The sequence below is a fragment of the Rhinoderma darwinii genome, chromosome 7, assembly GCF_050947455.1.
Source record: "Rhinoderma darwinii isolate aRhiDar2 chromosome 7, aRhiDar2.hap1, whole genome shotgun sequence".
In the NCBI taxonomy this organism is placed as follows: Eukaryota; Metazoa; Chordata; class Amphibia; order Anura; family Rhinodermatidae; genus Rhinoderma; species Rhinoderma darwinii.
The window spans coordinates 53,154,463-53,176,644 of record NC_134693.1 but is presented as its reverse complement, the minus strand read 5'-3'; the positions used below and the strand labels follow the sequence as shown (position 1 = coordinate 53,176,644).

Sequence of the window (22,182 nt, the reverse complement as noted above, 5' to 3'; positions counted from 1 at the left end):
TAAACCTCTGAAAAAGGGAAGTGTATATCACTACCACAGCACAGAAGAAGCCTTCTGGTGAATATATAGGGGGAAATATCATTCTGCTCACAATCAATAAAGTTTGAGTAATGCCATTGAGGGGGGTCTTCTAGCCATAAGGGCGGATTTACACGATCGTGTGCGTTTTTGCGCACGCAAAATACATGGCGTTTTGCGTGCGCAAAAGGCACTTAACAGCTCCGTGAGTCATCACATAGGATGCGCGGCTGCGTGATTTTCGCGCAGCCGCCATCATTATGACACTCTGTTTGGATGTTTGTAAACAAAAAAGCATGTGGTGCTTTTCTGTTTGCAAACATACTTTTGACTGCTGTTGCGCGAATCAGGCGCGTCCCACGGAAGTGCTTCCGTGTGATGCGCGTGATTTTCACGCACCCATTGAAAAACGCAGAAATATAGGACCTGTCATGAGTTTTACACAGCGGACTCACGCTGCGCAAAAATCACTGACAGTCTGCACGGCCCCATAGACTAGCATAGGTCCGTGCGACACGCGTGTAAAACACGCTCGTTGCACGGACGTATTACACGTTCGTGTAAATCCGCCCTAACTCCTTTATATTAGCCAGAAGTAAGAGCTGCTGAAAATTCTGATGACATTTTTTATTACATGATTCCCCATCTATTTGAATACATATTTGGGCCGCCTGGACCCTTTGTCCAGTCAACAGCATGGTGGTCAGCAGATTGCAATGGTAGCTTTCATATAAGTAGAGGTTGTCTATTTTTTCAACATCCATATCACCCATGCTGAAAAGAAAATCCCCACATTACATTACATTACACAGCTGTTTATATCATGTTGAGCAGCAACCTTCTCAGCTTAAGGCCCCATGCACACGGCAGTGGCCATAAGTACGGCCAGCTGCCAACGGCCGTGGACAGCCACACGCATTTGCGGGTTGTGCTCCCATACATATAAAAGTATGGGAGTGCGGCCCGTAAAAAGCAAAAGAACAGACCTATCTTTTGCGGTACACTTCTATGGCCCGGACACATTCCAGCAAATATATGGGAAAGTGTCCGTGGTCGATAGAAGTGAATGGGTCCATAATTTTAGTGAATCGGGCCAAACACTTTAGATTTCACGTCTATGTCAAATCTAAACCTCACTATATACTGAACCTTATGATGACAGTGAAGCCACCGCAAGGTTTCATTGACAATACTATTTCACAATGAACGGAAACTTATAAATGATCTCCGAGAACAAAGTACTGCAAGCCTCTGTTGCCGCAGCTAATGTCAGCGTTCATGTTTCCACAATAGAATAAAGACTGGCGAACAATAGGACTTACAGTATGGTGCAGAAGCAAAATAGAAATCACTACTATTCAACAATAACATTAACGGAAAGCAAAAAAAAAATAAAAATCACGGTGGTGATATTGTGGTGGTTTAGGCATGCTTTGCTGTCTTAAGATCTGTAGAACTTGCCTGTATTGAATGAACCATAAAGTACGCACCTTACTGGAAACATTTGAAGGAGAATCTCCAATAATGAGTATGATGCGGATGTAAAGGTCTGATCCCTGCTATACCCAGGGAAAGAATCAACTGGTCACCTATAGCACCCCTGTGGTTGGGAGTTATGCTGCGAGAGGGGAGAGGGAGCAATATGGAAGATGGAGATGGTTGGTCAAATTGGTCAAATTACACAGCCCATCTGTCCAGCTCCACACCAAGATGAGCTCGCTCACTGAGCATAGTTATGGAGTTATGGAGAGTAATATTTATAGTAATGATGGAGAGAGAAGGAGAGGTTAGACTCACTACGGCTATTCCACATAGAATACACATCTACAGCTTTTTTTGTAATAATAAGTATCTTTAAATCAGTCTTGTAAAGAGAAAAAAACACAGAATTCCCAACAATGATCAAATTATAGGAAGTGCTTGGTTGCACTATTATTGCTGATAAAAGGGGGGCAACCAATTACATGTCAAGGGAAAACACATGAGATTTTGTTTGAGGTTTTTTTCCCAGTACTCTAACTAGGTAGGTTTAAATGTAGTTTTTATGGAAAACCAGAAATAACACATTATATTAACAGATGACAAAGTCAGCTCTACTACATTGATGAACTCAATACAGTATTTAGTATGATGTCAGGTGTTAATGCTTTTGTCCCTAAGGAACTTGTTGATACTATTAAAATCAAGCAAATGGATACTATATGATGAAAGATTCTAATTATCTCCTTTATTTTCCCAGAATACGCTCTTATCTAAATTAAAATGTACTATAATTCACAACTTTCTTAATGGTTCGGAAAAAATGTGTGATTCACTAAACTCTATTCATCAAGTTTGGAAATCTAATATTCTTTACGTGCTTGTGCCACAGACAGTTCACTTGTGTCAACAGATGTGGTTACTTACTAATGCACAATGTCTGGTATAATTCCCCTGGTTGTACAGTCTGAAGTGTTTCTTCAATGAATGCCTTCTCGAGGCAGGAAATACATCACTGAAAGCATTTAAAAATGATTACAGGGAAACTTTGCTCATACGTAAGTCTATGAAAATCGATTTTATAGTTTACTGTATTTGTAGAAGCATGCAGTACTGCGTATCTTGTTATGACATGATGACTACATTTCTGTAAACCCCATTCACAGGTTCACTATATGGACAAAAATGTTCGGACCCACCTCTTAATCATTGAATTCATGTGTTTCACTCAGTCCCACTGCCACAGATGTATAAAACCTAGTCATGCAGTCTGTCTTTACAAACAATTGTAAAACAATGGGTCATTCTAAAGAGGTCACTGAATTCGAGCGTGGTACTGAAATAGGATGCCACCGCTGTAACAAGTCAGTGCGTGAAAATTCTTCACTCCTAGATATTCCACGATCAACTGTGAGTGATATTACTGCAAAGTGGAAGCGTTTAGGAACCAAAGCAACACAGCCATGAAGTGGCAGACCACATAAAGTTACAGAGCAGGGTCGTCGGGTGCTGAGGCGCATAGTGCATGAAAGTTGCCAACGCTCTGCTGACTCAATAACTGCAGAGCTTCAAACCACCTCTGGCATTAATATATCAAAAACTGTGACAAAAACTGGGCCCCGGGAGCTTCATGGCATGGGTTTCCATGGCAGAGCAGCTGCATACAAGCCTTATATCACCAAGTACAATGCCAAGCGTCGGATGGAGTGGTGTAAAGCACGCCGCCACTGGACTCTGGAGCAGTGGAAACGTGTTTTATGGGGTGATGGATCATGCTTCTCTTTCTGCCAGTCTGAAGGATGAGTCTGGGTTTAGCGTATGCCAGGAGAATGTTAGCTGCCTGACTGCATTGTGCCAACTGTAAAGTTTGGTGGTGGAGGGATAATGCTCTGGGGTTGTTTTTCAGGGGTTGCCCTATGCCCCTTAGTTCCAGTGAATGGAAATCTTAATACTTTAGCATACCAAGACATTTTAAACAATTGTATGCATCCAACTTTGGGCTTCGGACCTTGAACAGTTTGGGCTTCGTACCTTTTCTGTTCCAGCATGACTGTGCCCCAGTGCACAATGCAAGGTCCATAAAGGCATGGTTGGGCAAGTTTTGTGGGGAAGAACTTGACTGTCCCGCACAGAGCCCTGACCTCAACGCCATTGAACAACTTTGGGATGAGTTAGAATGGAGATTGCAAGCCAGGCCCTCCTCCAACATCACTGTCTGACCTCACAAATGTTCTTCTGGTTGAATGAGCAAGAATTCCCACAGACACAGTCCAAAATCTTGTAGAAAGCCTTCCCATAAGAGTGGAAGCTGTTTTAGCTGCAAAGGGGGGGGGGGACCAACTCCATATTAATGGCTATGGATTTAGAATGGGATGTAATAAAAGCTCCTGTAGGTGTAATGTATAGGTGTTCCAATACTGTACTTTGTTGCAGATTTTAGGTGTGGAATCTGTCTTGAAAGTCCACACCAGATCGCATATTTTATGAGTGAATTTATTAGGTTCCTCTTCATTTTCTGTGATTTTTTTTAACTCTATGATAAATACCTATTCAACATCTATAGTTAAAGAGGCTCTGTCACCACATTATAAGTGGCCTATATTGTACATGATGTGATCGGCACTGTAATGTAGATTACAGCAGTGTTTTTTTATTTAGAAAAACGATCATTTTTGACGGAGTTATGACCTATATTAGCTTTATGCTAATGAGTTTCTCAATGGACAACTGGCCGTGTTTTACTTTTTGGCCAAGTGGGCGTCGTACAGAGGAGTGTATGATGCTGACCAATCAGTGACCAATTAGAATCATACACTTCTTTCCATTCATTTACACTGCAGATAGCGATATAGCTATATCGCTATGTGCAGTCACATAAACACACTATAACATTACTGCAGTGTCCTGACAATGAATAGACATTACCTCCAGCCAGGACGTGATGTGTATTCAGAATCCTGACCACTTCCCTGCACTTCTCTGTGATTTACAGCACAGCACAGCGAGATCTCGCTGTAAATGACAGCTTACAGCGTAATCTCGCGAGACTACGCATGCTATGCTGTAAACCACAGAGACGTACAGAGAAGTGGTCAGGATTCTGAATACACATCACGTCCTGGCTGGAGGTAACGTATATTCGTAGTCAGGACACTGCAGTAATGTTAGTGTTTGTGTATGTGGCTGCACATAGCGATTATATCTATATGGCTATGTGCAGAGTAAATGAATGGAGAGAAGTATATGACGCAGATTGGTCACTGATTGGTCAGCGTCATACACTTCTCTCCACAACGCCCACTTAGTAAAAAAGTAAAACACGCCCAGTGAGAAACTCATTAGCATAAAGCTAATATAGGTCATAACTCCGTAAAAAATTATCATTTTTCTAAATAAAAAACACTGCTGTAATCTACATTAAAGAGCTAATCACATCATGTACAATATAGGGAATTTATAATCTGGTGACAGAGAATCTTTAATATTTGTAGTAGACCCCTTCCAAAAATGTATAGAATGTATCGTACAAAAGGTATGTTGGATGTATCCTCTGTGTACATAATTTATGCTAAACCTTTATCTGTAAAAAGTGTGGCTCAGGCTAGTGACTTAATGCTCGCTTATGGTGTGCATCGCCTCAGTCAACTAAACCTCCAAGAATCCATTAGTTTGACAACTCCAATCTCCGGTCACCAGTAATTAAATCAGAGAATTCTTGGTGTGAATTTAGAAGTATTCCAAAGCATTTCAAAGCAGCATCATGTCTGCAGTAAGCCAATAAACAGACCTTAAGACAATGTTTTTATCAAAAATCAAAATCTGTTTCTTTAGTGCTTTGTTTTCACCATGGCACTGATGAGTTATATCAATTAGAATTTCCTATAGCAATATCTATATCTTACTTCAGCAATTTCCAAGAACTTTCCCTGGAGCCTCAAGTGAAAAGAGCTTGTCTATAAACCTCTAAGTGTTTCCTTTACCAAACGCCTCTCCATCCAGAGCTAAGCGCATTTGGACTTGTAGAAGCAGACGGAAGCAGCCGCATGAGATAAAAGCAAATACAAAAGTTTTAACTATGCAAGAGTCAAATTTACAAAGAAAGAGCAAGAATTTCAAGATCACACTAACCCTGGACCTGACAATTCCATTATCTTACTAACGGAGAGAAGATGTCAGAAGTTTCCTGGTAACTAAGTAACCAAGAATGAAATGTAATACTTAAAATATATGTAAAATATATATTGATTAACAGATGTAGCAGAGTTAAATAGTTTATTTAACTGTCTCTATTATAAAATATGATAACGTGATTAGTTAAGATAGTAGATTTAACTGCAGTCCTATGCAAAGCTACATATGAAATATTGAGATATCACAATGAGTTGTGCCAAATGACAAACTCAGTGCTTCCTCATCTGTATTTCAAAGCAATTACTATGAATCCAACATTTAACCCAGCACTGTATGGAAAATATTGCTTCACATTATATATGTCTGTTCCATTTTCAGTATAGAAACCATAGAATAAAAATATAAAACCACGGGGCTGACGGATTCAGTGTAAGGCTGTGTTCACATCAGTGTTGGTTTCCGTGGAAGGGTTCTATCGGAGCTTTCCGTCGAGCTTTCCGTTTGTCACTGTTGTGAAAGGGTTCTGTTTTTTTTTACAGAATCAATAGCGCAGTCGACAGCACTATTGATTCTGTAAAAAAAAACGGAAACCTTACACAACGGTGACAAACGGAAACCATAAGCAACGGAAGCATTACCATTGAAATCAATGGTAATGCAAACGGAACCTATGGTTTCCGTTTGCCTTTCAGTTGAGGGGTTCCTCCGACGGAAAGGTCCATCAGAAACCAATGCTGATGTGAACAGGCTCTAAAATTAGAGATACAGCTGTTCTATATATAGAATACAGAACAGCTGTATCTCCAAAAATAAAATTATGTTTTAATAAAGACTAATTACTAAGTTACACTAAACACACTAACTAATCTATTTATTTAAAAAAATATGCCCTCAAAGGTGTTTATAGCCTTTAAGCACACTAGAATATCCTCTGTCCTCTGGTGGGCCAGTCGGACCATGGATACGATGAGAAACACTATTAGAATTTTCATCATGGGCCACTTATGTAGTTTTAAAAGACATGCCAGTTGCACACGACCGATGTACCACTCGGGCTGTTTTTAACGGCATCCGAGTGGCACCCGATAGTCTGCACGGACCCATTGACTTGAACATATCCTATCTTTCAACGGATCACTGACAAAACGCGGCCGGCGCACACCGTCGTGTGCATGAGACATGTCTTCAACTTAATAAATTTGTCTTAAAAGTGACAATAAAGTTATTGCACTAGATTAAATTAACCAGTAAGGTCATTTTACAAGTAGATGATAACCAGAAAGTGGTATTCTTTGCAAACGGTTTTCACAATATGATATTAAATAACAAGTTTAACCCTGCTACATCCGTACAATCATATATTACACTACAGTCACCTACTTTTTCAAGTAATAAACTTCTGAAACAGATAAAAGTGATGATTTAATATAATTTAACAATTCTGATTACTCTCAAATCACAAACAATGTAAAAGCAGGTCCTTTGACAATATAAATGTTGCTGAGCTACAATACAGAACTACAGCTAGAACAGCAAAATAATTTCCATGAGAAGACTTTGTTTTTGTAAAAATGACCTTACCTAAGCTCAGCCATCGAGATTGAGTAACAATAAATTATTTTATTCATAGTACAAGATTTCCATTGCCAGCCAATGACACCTAGATTATTATTTTTTTCTTGAGGTTGGTTATACTTTTGATGGTGTTGGATCTCATTTATTTTAATCCAAATACAGTAAGAACCGCAACTATAGAAAAGCATTAAGTCTGAGCAAAAGAAGCCTGCAGGTACAAAGCTGTGATGTCTTGGGAAAACTAAGACTAATAGGATACCTGTCCTCCGACCTCAGGTGTTTTCACTGACATAAAGTTAAATGTCTCCAACTCTTCATCTGCAAGTTGCATTGGAAGTCAAAATACAGTATAACAGGGAGAGAAGTCCTGTTGAAATTGAGAAATGGTGACTTATGTTTCTGTTTTAGGGTCTGTAGTAGGCGGTTACCTGGACCAAATGATCTAATACCTACTTCTAGTATGCCCAATTACATAAAATAACAATATCTTGTGGATTTCACAGTAGACTCTAGAGAGATTTGAAAATATTCTTACTGCACTCCCAACAGCAGAAATATATCCGCCGCTGAAATATCCATCGTTAAATACTTAATGAAGCTACTTTAAAATCTCACATTGAGAAATTGGAGCCGCTGCTCCATCTTTAATTTGGCAATCATATGCGTGAATTAACCCCCTCCCTGTACATGATGACAGATCCCTGCAAAGAATGTCAAACACTATGATTTTGCTATGTCACAACACGCACAATAGAATAGTAAAAAGGAAAATCACTGGGGTGTAAAAAGTACACAAGGTATATTGAAGAAGATGGTCCAGGTGGATTACCGCTAGAATCAAAGGTCCCCATGATATTTGGTAAAGTAAATTCCACTTACATTGGGGAATAGTGATTTAGTAATTTTAATCAACATGCACTCTCTATTACCCCTCCCTGGGTCTCTGGGTTTTTGCTGATTTCGCTGAAGTTGAATTTTTTTTTTTGATGTACAAAATACATATTGAAAAGTAAGTCGCATCTGAAATGTTATGTTGCTGCTGATAACCAACACTCTCCTGTTGGGCAATTTAAAGCAGATCTGTTCAAGCAGTTATAGGGTTAATAATTATACAGTTAAGGATATTACAGGGGAATAGGATTTCAGGTGTGGGATGGGACAGCCATGCTGTGCGAGCACTTACCAGGGAGTTGCTGGTGGGAATTCGTGTTGTATTTAGCCCAGCCAGGGAGGGGAGGGTCTGGGACATCCAGTTAGAGATCATTGCCATAGTGCTGAGCAGAGCACCAAGTGTTAGAAGCGGAGAGTCCATCCTGGGGAGGCTAATGAGTTTTCATAGTGACTGATCAGCACCAGAGATAGAAAGAAGAGGGAGGAGTAACTGCAGAGATCCACAAACAGCGTCCAACAGGCGAGTCTGCCTGGGATTCTGCACTCTCCTAGGAAGCTCACACACATTCCTACTGCAATTTGTCAAAAAGATTTCTTCATCCTGGAATACTTCTGGTGCATCCTCGCAGCACTCTGATTTTTACGCCCGATGTTAAATAATAACACATTCAATTTAAATGTAATTTAAATATTATGGTTGTAATCTAATTAAGAAATGTGGTGCTTGACTCCTTCATGATCAGAAGTATTTTAAATTGTTTGAAATAAGAGATTCTGTCCAATAATTATTATTTTATTTTTTTTGTTGCAGAATAAATTGAGAGTAGAAACCAATATTTTTTTATTAGTAAGCTGTCTATAGTAGAAAATGGGCAGAAGTGAAAATTAAGTTCCCATGGTTTTTCCTTTTGTACTTTAATGTAATAGGTTTCAGATTAACACCACAATTGAATTTTATAATGCTCTCCATTATACTGTATATGGCTATTTTGTCTAAAAGTAAAAATTGACAATAAAATGGATATTCGTCATTTTGTAATTAATGTGCTCATCCCCCAGCTTAAAGTCACATCTGCTCATTGGTTCCTGTCCGAAATGTTTAAAATGGATATAAAGGTAAATTACACTAGAGTGCACCCAACCAGTGGCTGATGAGCCGTACGTGGCTCTCGGCCCTCCTGCATGTGGCTCTGCAGCTGTTGGCAGCTTCGGATACTGTTGCGCACAAGGGGCACCTGGAGGTTAAATCATTACTAGAACTTTGTACTAGGGTCAAAAGTGGGAAGTATAAAAGTGACTTATTCATTAGTGGAAGGGGTTATTGTAATGTCGGGGTAGGGAAACAGAAAAGTGAGCCCTAATCTACCCGCCACTCAGTCCCTGCCTACTTGCAACGACCCGCCCTAGGCGACGGGGTACAACTGGGCGACGGTCCCTACACTCAATAGGTGCACGACAGACAAACAGACAAGGGTACAAAGAAGCCATGGAAATGGGGAAGTTGCCCACGGGAACACCATGAGCAACAAGCGAGGTGAACGAGCCGAGTCAAAACAGGAGATGAGCGAGGTACAAAAACGCAGAGCAGAAGATTGGTCAGAAAAGCCAAGGTCAATCACAAGCAGAGGATCAGTAGTTCAAGAAGCTGCAGCAGGGCCAGGAAACAAACAGAGAAGAATCACAAGCAAAGGAGGAACAGGAAAGGCAGGTATAAATAGACAGAGGGCGGGAGCTAGCTCCGTCTGGCCAGGCTGTGATAGGCTCTCCCACTCCTAAGCCTGCCATCCTGGGTGGTGGAAGATGGAGTCAGTCTCACAGACATAGAAGCAGGTGCAGACTGATTACCTATGGACGTCGACACAGAAGTTGTGTCTGGCAGATCCTTTACAGTACCCCCCCCTTTTATGAGGGGCCACCGGACCCTTTCTAGGTGGACCTGGTTTATTGGGGAAACGAAGGTGGAACCTCCTGAGCAATACCCCAGCGTGAACATCCCGGGCAGGTACCCAAGTCCTCTCCTCAGGCCCGTATCCCCTCCAATGGACCAGGTACTGGAGGAAGGCTTGGACCATCCTGCTGTCCACAATCTTGGCCACCTCGAATTCTACCCCCTCAGGGGTGAGAACAGGGACCGGAGGTTTCCTCGAGGGAGCCAAGGACAGGGAGCAGCGTTTAAGGAGGGAGGCATGAAACACGTCGTGTACTCGAAAAGACGGGGGCAACTCCAGTCGGAAGGAGACAGGGTTAAGGACTTCAATGACCTTGTATGGCCCTATAAACCGGCGAGCAAACTTCTGGGACGGGACTTTAAGGCGCAAATTCTTTGATGTTAGCCACACCAGATCCCCCACCACCAGGGGTTAGCAGAACGTCTTCTATCTGCCTGAGTTTTTTGTATGCTCTGGGACTCCTCTAGGTTCTTCTGAACCTGGGCCCAGACTGTGCACAGTTCCCGATGAACGGCATCTACCTCGGGATTGTTGGAACTACCATTTGAAACGGAGGAGTACCGTGGATTAAACCCAAAATTACAGAATCCCTGACGAGTTACTGACCCGGTTATTAAGGGAAAATTCGGCGAGGGGAATGAATGAGACCCAATCATATTGACAGGTCGAGATAAAACACCTTAAATATTGTTCTAGAGACTGATTAGTCCTCTCAGTTTGGCCATTAGTTTCAGGATGGAAGGCAGAGGAGAAGGACAGATCAATTTCCAACTTTTTACAGAAGGCTCTCCAAAACAATGAAACAAATTGTACCCCTCTGTCAGAAATAATATTGACAGGGACCCCATGGAGACGCAGGATGTGTTTGACAAACAAGGTAGCTAACGTCTTAGCATTGGGTAGTTTCTTGAGGGGCACAAAGTGGCACATCTTACTGAAGTGGTCTACTACAACCCCCACCACCGACTTGCCTTGAGATGGAGGCAAATCGGTGATGAAATCCATGGAGATATGGGTCCAAGGTCTCTGGGGAACGGGCAAAGAACATAGTAAGCCGGCTGGTCGGGACCTGGGAGTCTTGGACCTAGCACAAACTTCACAAGCGGCGACGTAGGCCTTAACGTCTTTGAGCAACCCAGGCCACCAATAGTTTCTGGCAATGAGGTGCTTTGTACCCAGGATGCCTGGATGGCCAGATAGTGCGGAGTCATGATTTTCCCTAAGTACCCTTAGCCGGAATTGCAGGGGAACAAACAGCTTGTTCTCAGGAAAGTTCCCGGGAGCTGAACCTTGATCAGCCGCAATTTCAGAGACTAAATCAGAATCAATAGAGGAAATGATTATACCTGGAGGCAAAACAGAAACAGGATTTTCCTCCGAAGGAGGCCTGGCCATGAAGCTACGCAACAGTGCATCAGCCTTAATATTTTTAGACCCAGCCCTATAGGTGACCAAAAAGTTGAATCTGGTAAAAAATAACGCCCATCGAGCTTGTCTCGGGTTTAGCCTCCGGGCAGATTCTAGGAAAACAGATTCTTGTGATCAGTAAGGACCGTAACCTGGTGCCTAGCCCCCTCCAGGAAGTGGCGCCACTCTTCAAATGCCCATTTAATGGCTAAGAGTTCGCGGTTGCCAATATCATAGTTACTCTCAGTGGGCAAAAACTTCCTGGAGAAGTAGGCACAGGGGCGGAGATGGATGAGGGACCTGGTACCCTGGGACAAGACAGCCCCCACTCCCACCTCGGACGCGTCAACCTCCACGATAAATGGCTCCATTTGGTTGGGCTGAACCAGCACTGGGGCCGAGTTAAAGCACTTCTTAAGGACCTCAAAAGCCTGGACAGACCCAGGAGGCCAGTGGAGGAGATCAGCACCTAGGACAGTGGATCACTTGATGCTTGTCATCCCCACAGTAGAAGCAGAGACCATTCTTCCTGCGGAACTCACTACGCTGTTTGGGGGACACGGAGGCCCCGAGTTGCATAGGTACCTCCGAGTCTTCCGTGGAAGAACGAAGCAACGGAACCTCGGGAGGCATCATGGGGGAGTCAGAGAAGAAAACACAAACATGTTCAAGTCGTCGTTCCCCGTAGACGTCGGTCAAGTCGTACCGCTAAAGCCATAACCTGATCTAGGGAGTCAGAAGAGGGTTAGCTAACTAGCAGGTCTTTCAGGGCGTTCGACAGACCCAATCTAAACTGGCACCTTAAGGCAGGGTCATTGCACCGAGAAGCAACGCACCATTTCCTAAATTCAGAGCAATACTCCTCAACAGGTCTCTTACCCTGACGTAAGGTCACCAGCTGACTCTCGGCAAAGGCAGTCTTGTCAGTCTCGTCATAAATGAGCCCGAGAGCAGAAAAGAAAAGATCAACGGAGGAAAGTTCAGGGGCGTCAGGAGCCAAGAAGGCCCATTCTTGGGGCCCGTCCTGGAGCCGGGACATAATTATACCCACCCGCTGGCTCTCAGAACCAGAGGAGTGGGGCTTTAAGCGAAAATAGAGCCTACAACTCTCCTGAAAGGAGAAAAAAGACTTCCGGTCCCCTGAGAACCGGTCAGGCAACTTGAGGTGGGGTTCAAGAGGTGAGGGGCACTACCAGGGTAGCATCAGGCTGGTAGTCCCTCTGAGCCAGGGCCTGGACCTGTAAGGAGAGGCCCTGCATTTGCTGAGCCAGGGTCTCAAGGGGGTCCATAGTAGTGTCAGGGACCAGGGTAGACCAGGTATATGGGCTTGTGATTATGTAATGTCGGGGTAGGGAAACCGACGAGTGAGCCCTAATCTACCCGCCACTCAGTCCCTGCCTACTTGCAACGACCCGCCCTAGGCGACGGGGTACAACTGGGCGACGGTCCCTACACTCAATAGGTGCACGACAGACAAACAGACAAGGGTACAAAGAAGCCAGGGAAATTGGGAAGTTGCCCACGGGAACACCGTGAGCAACAAGCGAGGTGAACGAGCCGAGTCAAACCAGGAGATGAATGAGGTACAAAAACGCAGAGCAGAAGAGTGGTCAGAAAAGCCAAGGTCAATCACAAGCAGAGGATCAGTAGTTCAAGAAGCTGCAGCAGGGCCAGGAAACAAACAGAGAAGAATCACAAGCAAAGGAGGAACAGGAAAGGCAGGTATAAATAGACAGAGGGCAGGAGCTAGCTCCGTCTGGCCAGGCTGTGATAGGCTCTCCCACTCCTAAGCCTGCCATCCTGGGTGGTGGAAGATGGAGTCAGTCTCACAGACATAGAAGCAGGTTCAGACTGATTACCTATGGGCGTCGACACAGAAGTTGTGTCTGGCAGATCCTTTACAGTTATTTTAACTTTACAATCATCCATAAACTTTTATTTTTAAGGTAGGACTCAGGATTGCAGAAAATACATGATTTGTGTCTTCCCTGCATTGTTCAGGGTACAGTTAACATGAATCTACTAGCAATTAACCATTAGATTAGTACTACCGGTGTTCTTTATACCCTCCCCTATGCAGCCGTTTGTCGGATTTTCCTTTTCGCTTTTTCCTCCACAACTTCAAAAAGCCAAAACTATTTTATTTTTCAATTGGTATAGCCGTATAAAGGCTTGTTTTTTGTTGGATAAGTTGCAGTTTTTAATGACACCATTTATTGTACCATATAATTTACTGGAAAGGTGTAAAAAAAAATTGTTGGGTGGAATGGGAAAAAAAACAATGATTCCTGCATTTTTGTTTGCATTTAGTTTTTAAAGCGTCCACCGTGCATTAAAATTTACACGTGAACTTCATTCTGCAGGTCAATATGTTTACAGTGATACCAAATTTATATAGACTTTTTATGCTTTATTACTTTTACAAGAAAAAAACTGATTGTTAAAATTAAATTTTGTGTCGCCATATTCTGAGAGCCATAACGTTTTTATTTTTCCGTCGATTACCGGCTCGTTTTTTTGCAGGGCAAGCTGTAGTTTTTATTGGTTCCATTTTGGGTTAAATAAGACTTTTTGAGACTTTGTGGGAGATGAAGTGACCGTGAAGCTGTGCAGCTTAAATAATGTTATTCTGTAATAGTTCGAACTTTTATGAATGTGGTGATACCAGTTATGTTAAAAAAAAAATTCACATAGCTTTTGGGGGGGAAATGGTTGTTTTTTTCCCTATATATATATATATATATATATATATATATATATATATATATATATATATATATATATATATATATATATATGTATATATATATATATATATATATATATATATATATATAAATAAACATATGTATATACATATATATCGTTATTTAACTGTATTTAGATTTTTATATTAGTCCCCCTAGGGGATCTGAACCAGCCATCGTTGGATTGCTTGCATGATATATGATAGTATATCGTGATTTTTACAGGCTCCTTAACTGGGCTTAATAAGAGCAGGGCCGGCCATTGGGGTGTGCGACGTGTGCCATCACACAGGGCGCATCACTCCAGCAGATGGAAGGGGGCGCTGCGCTGGCTCTCTTCCCCTGCTTGTGTTTCTGGCCCGGCGAATCTGCAGCTACCTCTCCGCCCGGGCACTCCTTGTCTGCTCTCGCCAGTGGCGTAAATACCACCGTAACAGCGGGCCCGCGGCATGAGGTGGCGCATGCCGCCCGCTGGCATGGTCCCCCCCATGCCCGGTGGCGCCGCTAGCATCCTAATATTCTTAGGATGCAGATATTATTGAATACTATGGCAGAGCAGAGAGGTAGCTCCCTGCTCTGCCATTTACTAGGCTACAAGCCGTTCAGCCTGCAGCCTATCAGGCGCACGGACAGGATCCCTGTGCAGGTGACGTCACTGGAACACGCCGGCCTATGCAAGGATCCCGTCGTCGTTGTGTAGCCGCTCCGTTCATCGGTGGAACTGGGCCTAGGTGAGTATAATTTTTTTGCTTAATTTTTTGGGGGGCCCTGTCTACAAGGGGGTGGTGGATGGCTGTATGGCACTGTCTACAACGGGGAAGTGGGGGGCTGTATGGCACTGGCTACAAGGGGGAGGTGGGGGGCTGTATGGCACTGTCTACAAGCGGGAAGTGGGGGGCTGTATAGCACTGTCTACAAGGGGGAGGTGGGGGGGCTGTATGGTACTGTCTACAAGGAGGAGGTGGGTGACTGGATGGCACTGTCTACAATGGCGTGGTGGGGGGCTGGATGGCACTATCTATAAGGGGGAGGTGGGGGCTGTATGACACTATCTACAAGGGGGAGGTGGGGGCATTATACTGTATGGGGGACACTAAAGGGGCCTTATACTGTGTGAGGGGCACTAAAGGGGCATTATACTATACTGTGTGGAGGGCATTATACTGTGTTTGGACACTTAGGGGACATTATACTGTGTGGCGGCACTAAAGAGGGTATTATACTGTGTGGGAGCACTATAAAGAGCATTATACTGTGGGGGCATTATACTCTTTTATGAGGCTTATTTTATATGATGGGGTGGGGTGCCGAATGGTCGGCCCCGAATTAGACCACAAAGGTGGCAGATCTTAGGACCTTTTAGGCCCCCGGGCTGCCATGACAACCGTAGGCATCCCCCAATCTCCTCCCCGGTGGGCTGATGGGATGTCAGAGAAGGCTTAGATGCCGTGGCCGCTATTAACTGCGGCATCTAAGGGGTTAAACGAGCGGGATCCCGCTCATTGCAGTGGGGTGTCCGCTGTTTCCTACAGTCGACACAAGCAAGTTATGGTGTGGGCTCAGCCCGTGAGCCCACACTATACTTTCCATCCCTGCCTTCCGCCGTATATATATGTCAGATGGGTTATATATGGAAATGTAAGATACCTTTTGTCCGCATCTTCACTGAACCCACTCTAGGAAATCAATAAAATTGTCAAAGTGTCTGACCTATGTACCGTTCCATTACTTTTTCACCTAGCTATGGCAGCCTAGCTATGAGGAGTTAGCTGCTTCTGTATAGGATGACACAGCTTTCCATTGAATCACTGTGCATTCCTGGATTGGTGTCAAGTAACTCAGTACTGTTTTGCTCCATATGAGCAATGATTATGAGTATGGGGATGAACGATTGTTAATACGATCGCTTGTTCCCATACAGTTTGCATCCTGTCGGTAGTACATCCCCTGCTCACACTGAGAGATGTGCTGCCAACAAATGCCCATTTTTTTAGGTAGCCTTAAGATCCAATCAGCAGACAAAATAGTGTTTGCTCGTTTGTCGGCTGATCGCATGGGCCAGTGATTTGGAAAAAAAAGATGTTTCGAAAGTGCACTTGTTCTCCCAATCATAGGCCCGTGTAAAAGAACCTAAGACTGTAAATCTCACAAGCATACATCTATCCACAGTCATTATTACACAAAAATATAATTATATCAAGCAAAAATATGAGTTAGTGATTCACTGAGGAGCTCATTATCTTATCTGTACTAAAGCTTCAAAGTGTCCCTACAGTCATGATATCTGCCTTTTACCCCTAGTTTCCGGTTTCTAACTTACATTCATCAAGTAATTTAGGAAATGTTGCAATGTATTTTATACTGAACAGCAGGCAGGGGTGTAGTCCCCAAAGGGGCCCATGCCTTCAGCGCTACCACTGCTGGTTAGCTGCCCGCCCGTCCACAGAAATAAGTGGGCAGCTACATCAGATTGCTAGAGAGTGAGAGAAGCAGCGTCGGATTTGCCCACTGGAGGGCCAGAACTCCACAAGAACCCTTAATGTCTACTGTGGTATCTCCGACCTCCATGGATTAAACTTGTTTTTCCACCACATACAATAGATGCATTATCAAATTGAGATATGGGTAATTTAAAGGCCAAGTCAACACCTTGAACTCTTTGTCATGTTACTCAAACCATTCCTGAACAATTTTTGCAGTGTGGCAGGTCGCATTATCCTGATGAAAGAGGCCACTATCATTAGGGAATCCTGTTGCCAAGAAGTGTTGTACTTAGTCTGGAGCAGTGGCGTAACTACCGCTGTAGCAGCCGTAGCGGCTGCTACGGGGCCCGCAGCATGAGGATCCCGTGCCACCCGCCGGCACGGCCCCCCCTCCCCCTCCCATGGCCGGAGGCTCCGCTAGCAGCTGCCCGGTATGGCTGCTACAGAGCGATGCCACTGAAGGGGTTGTTCCTACAAAAGACATGCATGCCCTATCCACAGGATAGGGGATACATGTTGGATCGCTGAGACGCCCAGCGATAAGGAGAACAGGGGACCGAAAGTCCCTCGAAGTTCTCCATGACAGACCTTGGACTTCCGGGGTCTGTCGGCAGCTCCATAGAAATGAATTGTGCACCGGTCGCGCTTGTGCGCATGTGTGACCAGCGCTCCTTTCACTTTTATTGAACTGCGCAGACCCCGGAAGACCGAGGTTTGTCATGGAAGAACTTCGAGGACTTTCGGTCCCCCGTTCTCCTTATCGCTGCTAGCGATCACACATGTATCCCCTATCCTGTGGATAGGGGATGCATGTCTTTTGTAGCACAAACTATAGGCCGTTTTTTTTTTTGGGGGGGGGCTGCATGGCGTTACCTACAGGGGGGGTTTAGGGCTGTATGGCGTTATCTCAAGGGGTGGTTTTGGGGCTGTATGACGTTATCTACAGGGGGAGGGCTGTATGGCGTTATCTACAGGGGGAGGGGTGTATGGCGTTATCTACAGGGGGAGGGCTGTATGGCATAATCTACAGGGGAGGGCTGTATGGCGTTATCTACAGGGGGGCTGTATGGTGTTATCTACAGGGGGGCCGTCTGGCTTTATCTACAGGGGGAGGGCTATATGGCGTTATCTACAGGGGGAGGGCGGTATGGCGTTATCTACAGGGGAGGGCTGTATGGCGTTATCTACTGGGGCGGCTGTATGGTGTTATCTACAGGGGGGCTGTCTGCCATTATCTACAGGGGGAGGGCTGTATGGCGTTATCTACAGGGCGGCTGTATGACGTTATCTACAGGGGGAGGGCTGTATGGTGTTATCTACAGGGGAGGGCTGTATGGTGTTATCTACATGGGGAGAGCTGTATGGCGTTATCTACAGGGGGAGGGCTGTATGGCTTTATCTACAAGGGTGCTGTATGATGTTATCTACAGAGGGGCTGTATGATGTTATCTACAGGGGGCTGTATGGTGCTATCTATAGGGGGCGCTGTGTGGTGGAATCTATAGGGAGGCAGTATCTACAAGGGGGGGTTGTGTGATACCCAGGGGAGGGGGGCCTCAGTCAAAAGTTTGCTATGGGGCCCAGTCTTTCCTAGTTACGCCCCTGGTCTGGAGGATTGTGCCAAAGGTTTCCTAGAATATTGCCCAGAGAATTACATTTCCTCAATTGGCTTGTCATCTCTTCCCAATGTAAGCGAGGCACACACACCCAGCCATCTACCTGATGTAAAAAATAAAAAAGTGATTTATCAGACCTAAACACCTTCTTCCATTGGTCAGCATAGGTGATGCACTGTGTGTTCTGACATCTTTCAATCATAGCCAGCATGAACTTTTTCAGCAATTTTTGCTACAGCAGTTCTTTTGCGGGATTGGACTTGACGGGTTAGCCTTTACTCGCCATGTGCATTAATGGGCGCCCATGACCCTGTTGCCTGTTCACCAGTTGACCTTCCTTGGACCACTTTTTGTAGGTACTATCCACTGCATACTGGAAGCACTTCATAAGACTTGTTATTTTGGAGATACTCTGACCGAGTCGTCTAGCAATCTCTATTGGGCCCTTGTAAAAGTTGGCCAGATCCTTACATTTGCTCCTTTGTACTGCTTCCAACAATTCATGCTTTTTGAATGTAAACAAAGACTACTCATTGACATTCTATTGTACCTATTTTCTAGTACCTACTTTGTTTTTATTTTTACAGTATAAAAACATTCTAAAGAAGGGTATTTGGGATGAAGCTATACATTATATTGTGGTCACTGAGGCCAGGAAGTATATATGGACATCAGGGGAATTATATATATATATATATATATATATATATATATATATATATGTATATATATAATATTCATAAGACAGTTATGATGGCCATGGATCTGATCAGCTCACATTAGGACTTAATATGGGTAGGTGGTTAATATGACTTAATATGGGTAGGTGGTTATGTATTTGGTAAATGTTAAATCACATTTAGATATGAAAATACCATAGTTTGATATGATGTCAGGGAGAATCCATATCAAGGCAAAGTAAAATATATGGGCGTATAAATCTTAACCTTTATAGAAGTTCTATAAAAATCAAACACGTTTTCTTTGGATCATCATGTTTTAGGTTAGAAGTGTTCAATTTTTATGTACTTTAATAAAAGTTACATTTTAGACATTCCAGGTTTTTTTTTTTGTGTCGCTGATTCCAGCTTTGAAGTGCTGTTAAAAGAGAGATAATATTTTATTATTACTGAAATTAACTTACTTGTTAATTCATTGCTGTCTGCTGGTCATTTATTTTGTTAATGCTTCTATCCATGAGGTGACAATTTTCTAGATACCAATTTAATTAACAAAATGTTCTAAAGGACTCTTGACCATCGTATCCCTTTAATTGCAAAAAAGTATATAACATTATATTTAAACATACAATTTTACTTTAAAAAAAATACACAGGCTTGTGGTTGAATCTCTCTCTTTATCTCCCCTCTATGTGGGTGTTGTGTCCACGGTCACTGACCACCAGCACGCTGTAATTATCGGCAGCCACGACCACGGGACACTGAAGGCTTGTCAGCATCTCCCTCCCAGAAGACACCAACGCTCTCCTGCCTCTAGGGTGCACACGCGCTCGTCCCCGTCCTTAATGGGAACCCGTCACCAGCATTTCACCTATTGAACTTTACTTATCCCTTACTGGCCGCTGCTATCAAAATTTCATTGCCGTTATCCCCTCTCCTAAACTCCTCCTCCGACTGTAAATAACGGTCTGTAAACATGTTGCGCCTTTTATCGTAATAATTTGGTGTCCCGTTCTACGCTCACCCCAGAAGAGGACATCAATGCACAAGTGCGGGATTTTGTGTGCTGGGGGAAGGCGAGGAGCTGTCAATCAAAAGTATAGAGGTGGGGTAAACTCGGAAAGACTTGAGGAATGAAGATATGACTCTTTTCAAACAAAGATTTGACTCTTTTCAAACAAAGATATGACTCTTTTATGATCATTTGCATACGGTGTGGGAACACTCAAAAACTGAATACTAAAGCTACAGAGCCGACTAAGAAGACAATTTTAGGTTAAATAGAAATGATATTTCACCCACTACCCCCTGGTATTGCTGGTTTAATCAGTAAAATGCTGGTGACAGGTTCCCTTTAAAGGGCCAGCCCGCTCCAACAAAGTGTTCCCTAGCCTATTCCCTTGCATCCTGGACTATATAAAGGGTTCTGCCCTTCCACTAATTGCCTGAGCGTTGTTGTCATATTCCCATGTTAGTCTAAGCAAATGGTCCCTTAGTTGCTTCTCCAAGTATCTGCCAGACCATCTTCCCAGGTACTCTTATCCCAGAGACTGTTATTAACTGTGGTTTGGCAAGTTGCTACTCCGCTACGGCGGAGCGTCCTAGTGGGTCCACATATGCCACAGGTGTGACTGTGGGGAAGTAGACCAAACGGGATTGACGATAATTCAGGAGGCTAGACAGATAAAACCGTGATTCAGTGAGAATTTTCAAGCAGAGCTGGGTATGCGGTCCAATAGGGAGTGCGGCATAAAGCGAATCAAACAATCTGGGTCAAATCTCAGTTAAAATACAAAGTAATAGGAACACACAGCCAAACTAGGGACAATACACCTATAACTGGCACTGAGGCCAGTGTGCAGTAAGTTTAAATAAGCACTGCCATTTCAACAACTTTGCATAAATTAATAGTATAAGCAAATATAAAAAAACTTTCAAATATATCTTATTAGAGAAAAATGCTTAATTCTCTTTATCCGACTCCCCTCCTCCCTCCTAACTGTTTACCAACTTTGAATTTACTGCTAAATCCGTATAGAGAGGGAAGGGGGAGGATGGAGCAGAATGAGAAAAAGAGACACAGAGACACTGCAGCAGCTTCCTGGTAAGTGTTGTATCTCCCCCAGTGCTGGATTCACAGCTACACAGCTCATTACTGCTGTATGACTTTCTCTATGCTACTACTGCTGTTTCTAGATGTGTGATACATAAAGATAGGGGAGCAGGATGTACTCTTCTCTATTTGTACAGTATATGGAAGAAATGATAGCAGTTAGGTTCCACACACTATCTTGGGGAAAACTGAGAATTAGAGATAGAGACTGTAGAGGGGAAACTGCTAAATAAAAAGCAAGTCATATAATGTCAAGAAGTAGTGTTATTCCTCATGTACACACATAGGACAGCTTATTCTGAAATGTCACCTGAATGCACAGGTATGCTTTAAATAGTCGAAGCTTCATTTTGATTGGCAGGGAAGTCGCGCTCTCCGCGCTTGCAGCACTTGGCATCCCTGCCAGTCTGAAGCAAGACCCATTGAAGCTGCGGCTGGAGAGGGGAAGAGATGTGCTGGAACGCTAACTTCAACTCACATGCACAAAGCACAGTCATAACCCACTATAGTGACATGATATTATTGAGAAAAAACACAAATGTTTCAATTTTAACCTTTTTCTTACATTGTTAATCTAGAGAAAAGAGAAATGACTCCTGTGAGGTAATTGTTAATTGTCTTTAAATAAGTCTAGATCCACACGGGCGTTGCGCATCTCGGACGTGAAAAATGTCAGTTTTTCATGTCAGAGGTACATCATGCTCTGCGCTGCGGGACGCGATATCACACATCCCCCATAGACTAGAGTCTATGGAGGGATCTATGAAGCATGAAAAAATAAGACATGTCCTATTTTCTCACGGACCCTTCACACGGTCCATGAAACAACGGCCGTGTGAATGCCACATTGAATTATATAGGTCCATGTGACGGCTGTTGTTTCAACAGCCATCACACGGATGTTTAACACGTTCGTGTGAATAAGGCCTTAGGGGAACAAAAAGTCCACAAGGGCAATCAAAATAAACCCCTGTATTTCAAACAATCAACTTTAAGTCACTCCTCCCAAGACTATTAAAGGAAATCTCACACTTGCAGTTTTTATATTCAGGTATTGGTGTGAGACCGTTGCATTGACTTGTTCAATTAACAA

General features: G+C 43.4%; 1 protein-coding gene across 2 annotated transcripts in view; it reads right to left on the bottom strand.

Annotated features, from left to right (window-relative positions):
• OLFM3 (olfactomedin 3) overlaps window positions 1-22,182 on the bottom strand; it is a 191,930-nt gene that overhangs the window by 95,152 nt on the left and 74,596 nt on the right. The window contains exon 1 of one of the 2 annotated variants that reach the window (XM_075833370.1): window positions 8,387-8,552. The exons of the other annotated variant lie outside the window; for it this stretch is intronic. Within the exon in view, the coding sequence (XP_075689485.1) occupies window positions 8,387-8,515 (129 nt within the window). The 5' untranslated portion in view covers window positions 8,516-8,552. Of the gene's footprint in view, window positions 1-8,386; window positions 8,553-22,182 lie in introns of those variants that run through there. 2 annotated transcript variants of the gene reach the window in all.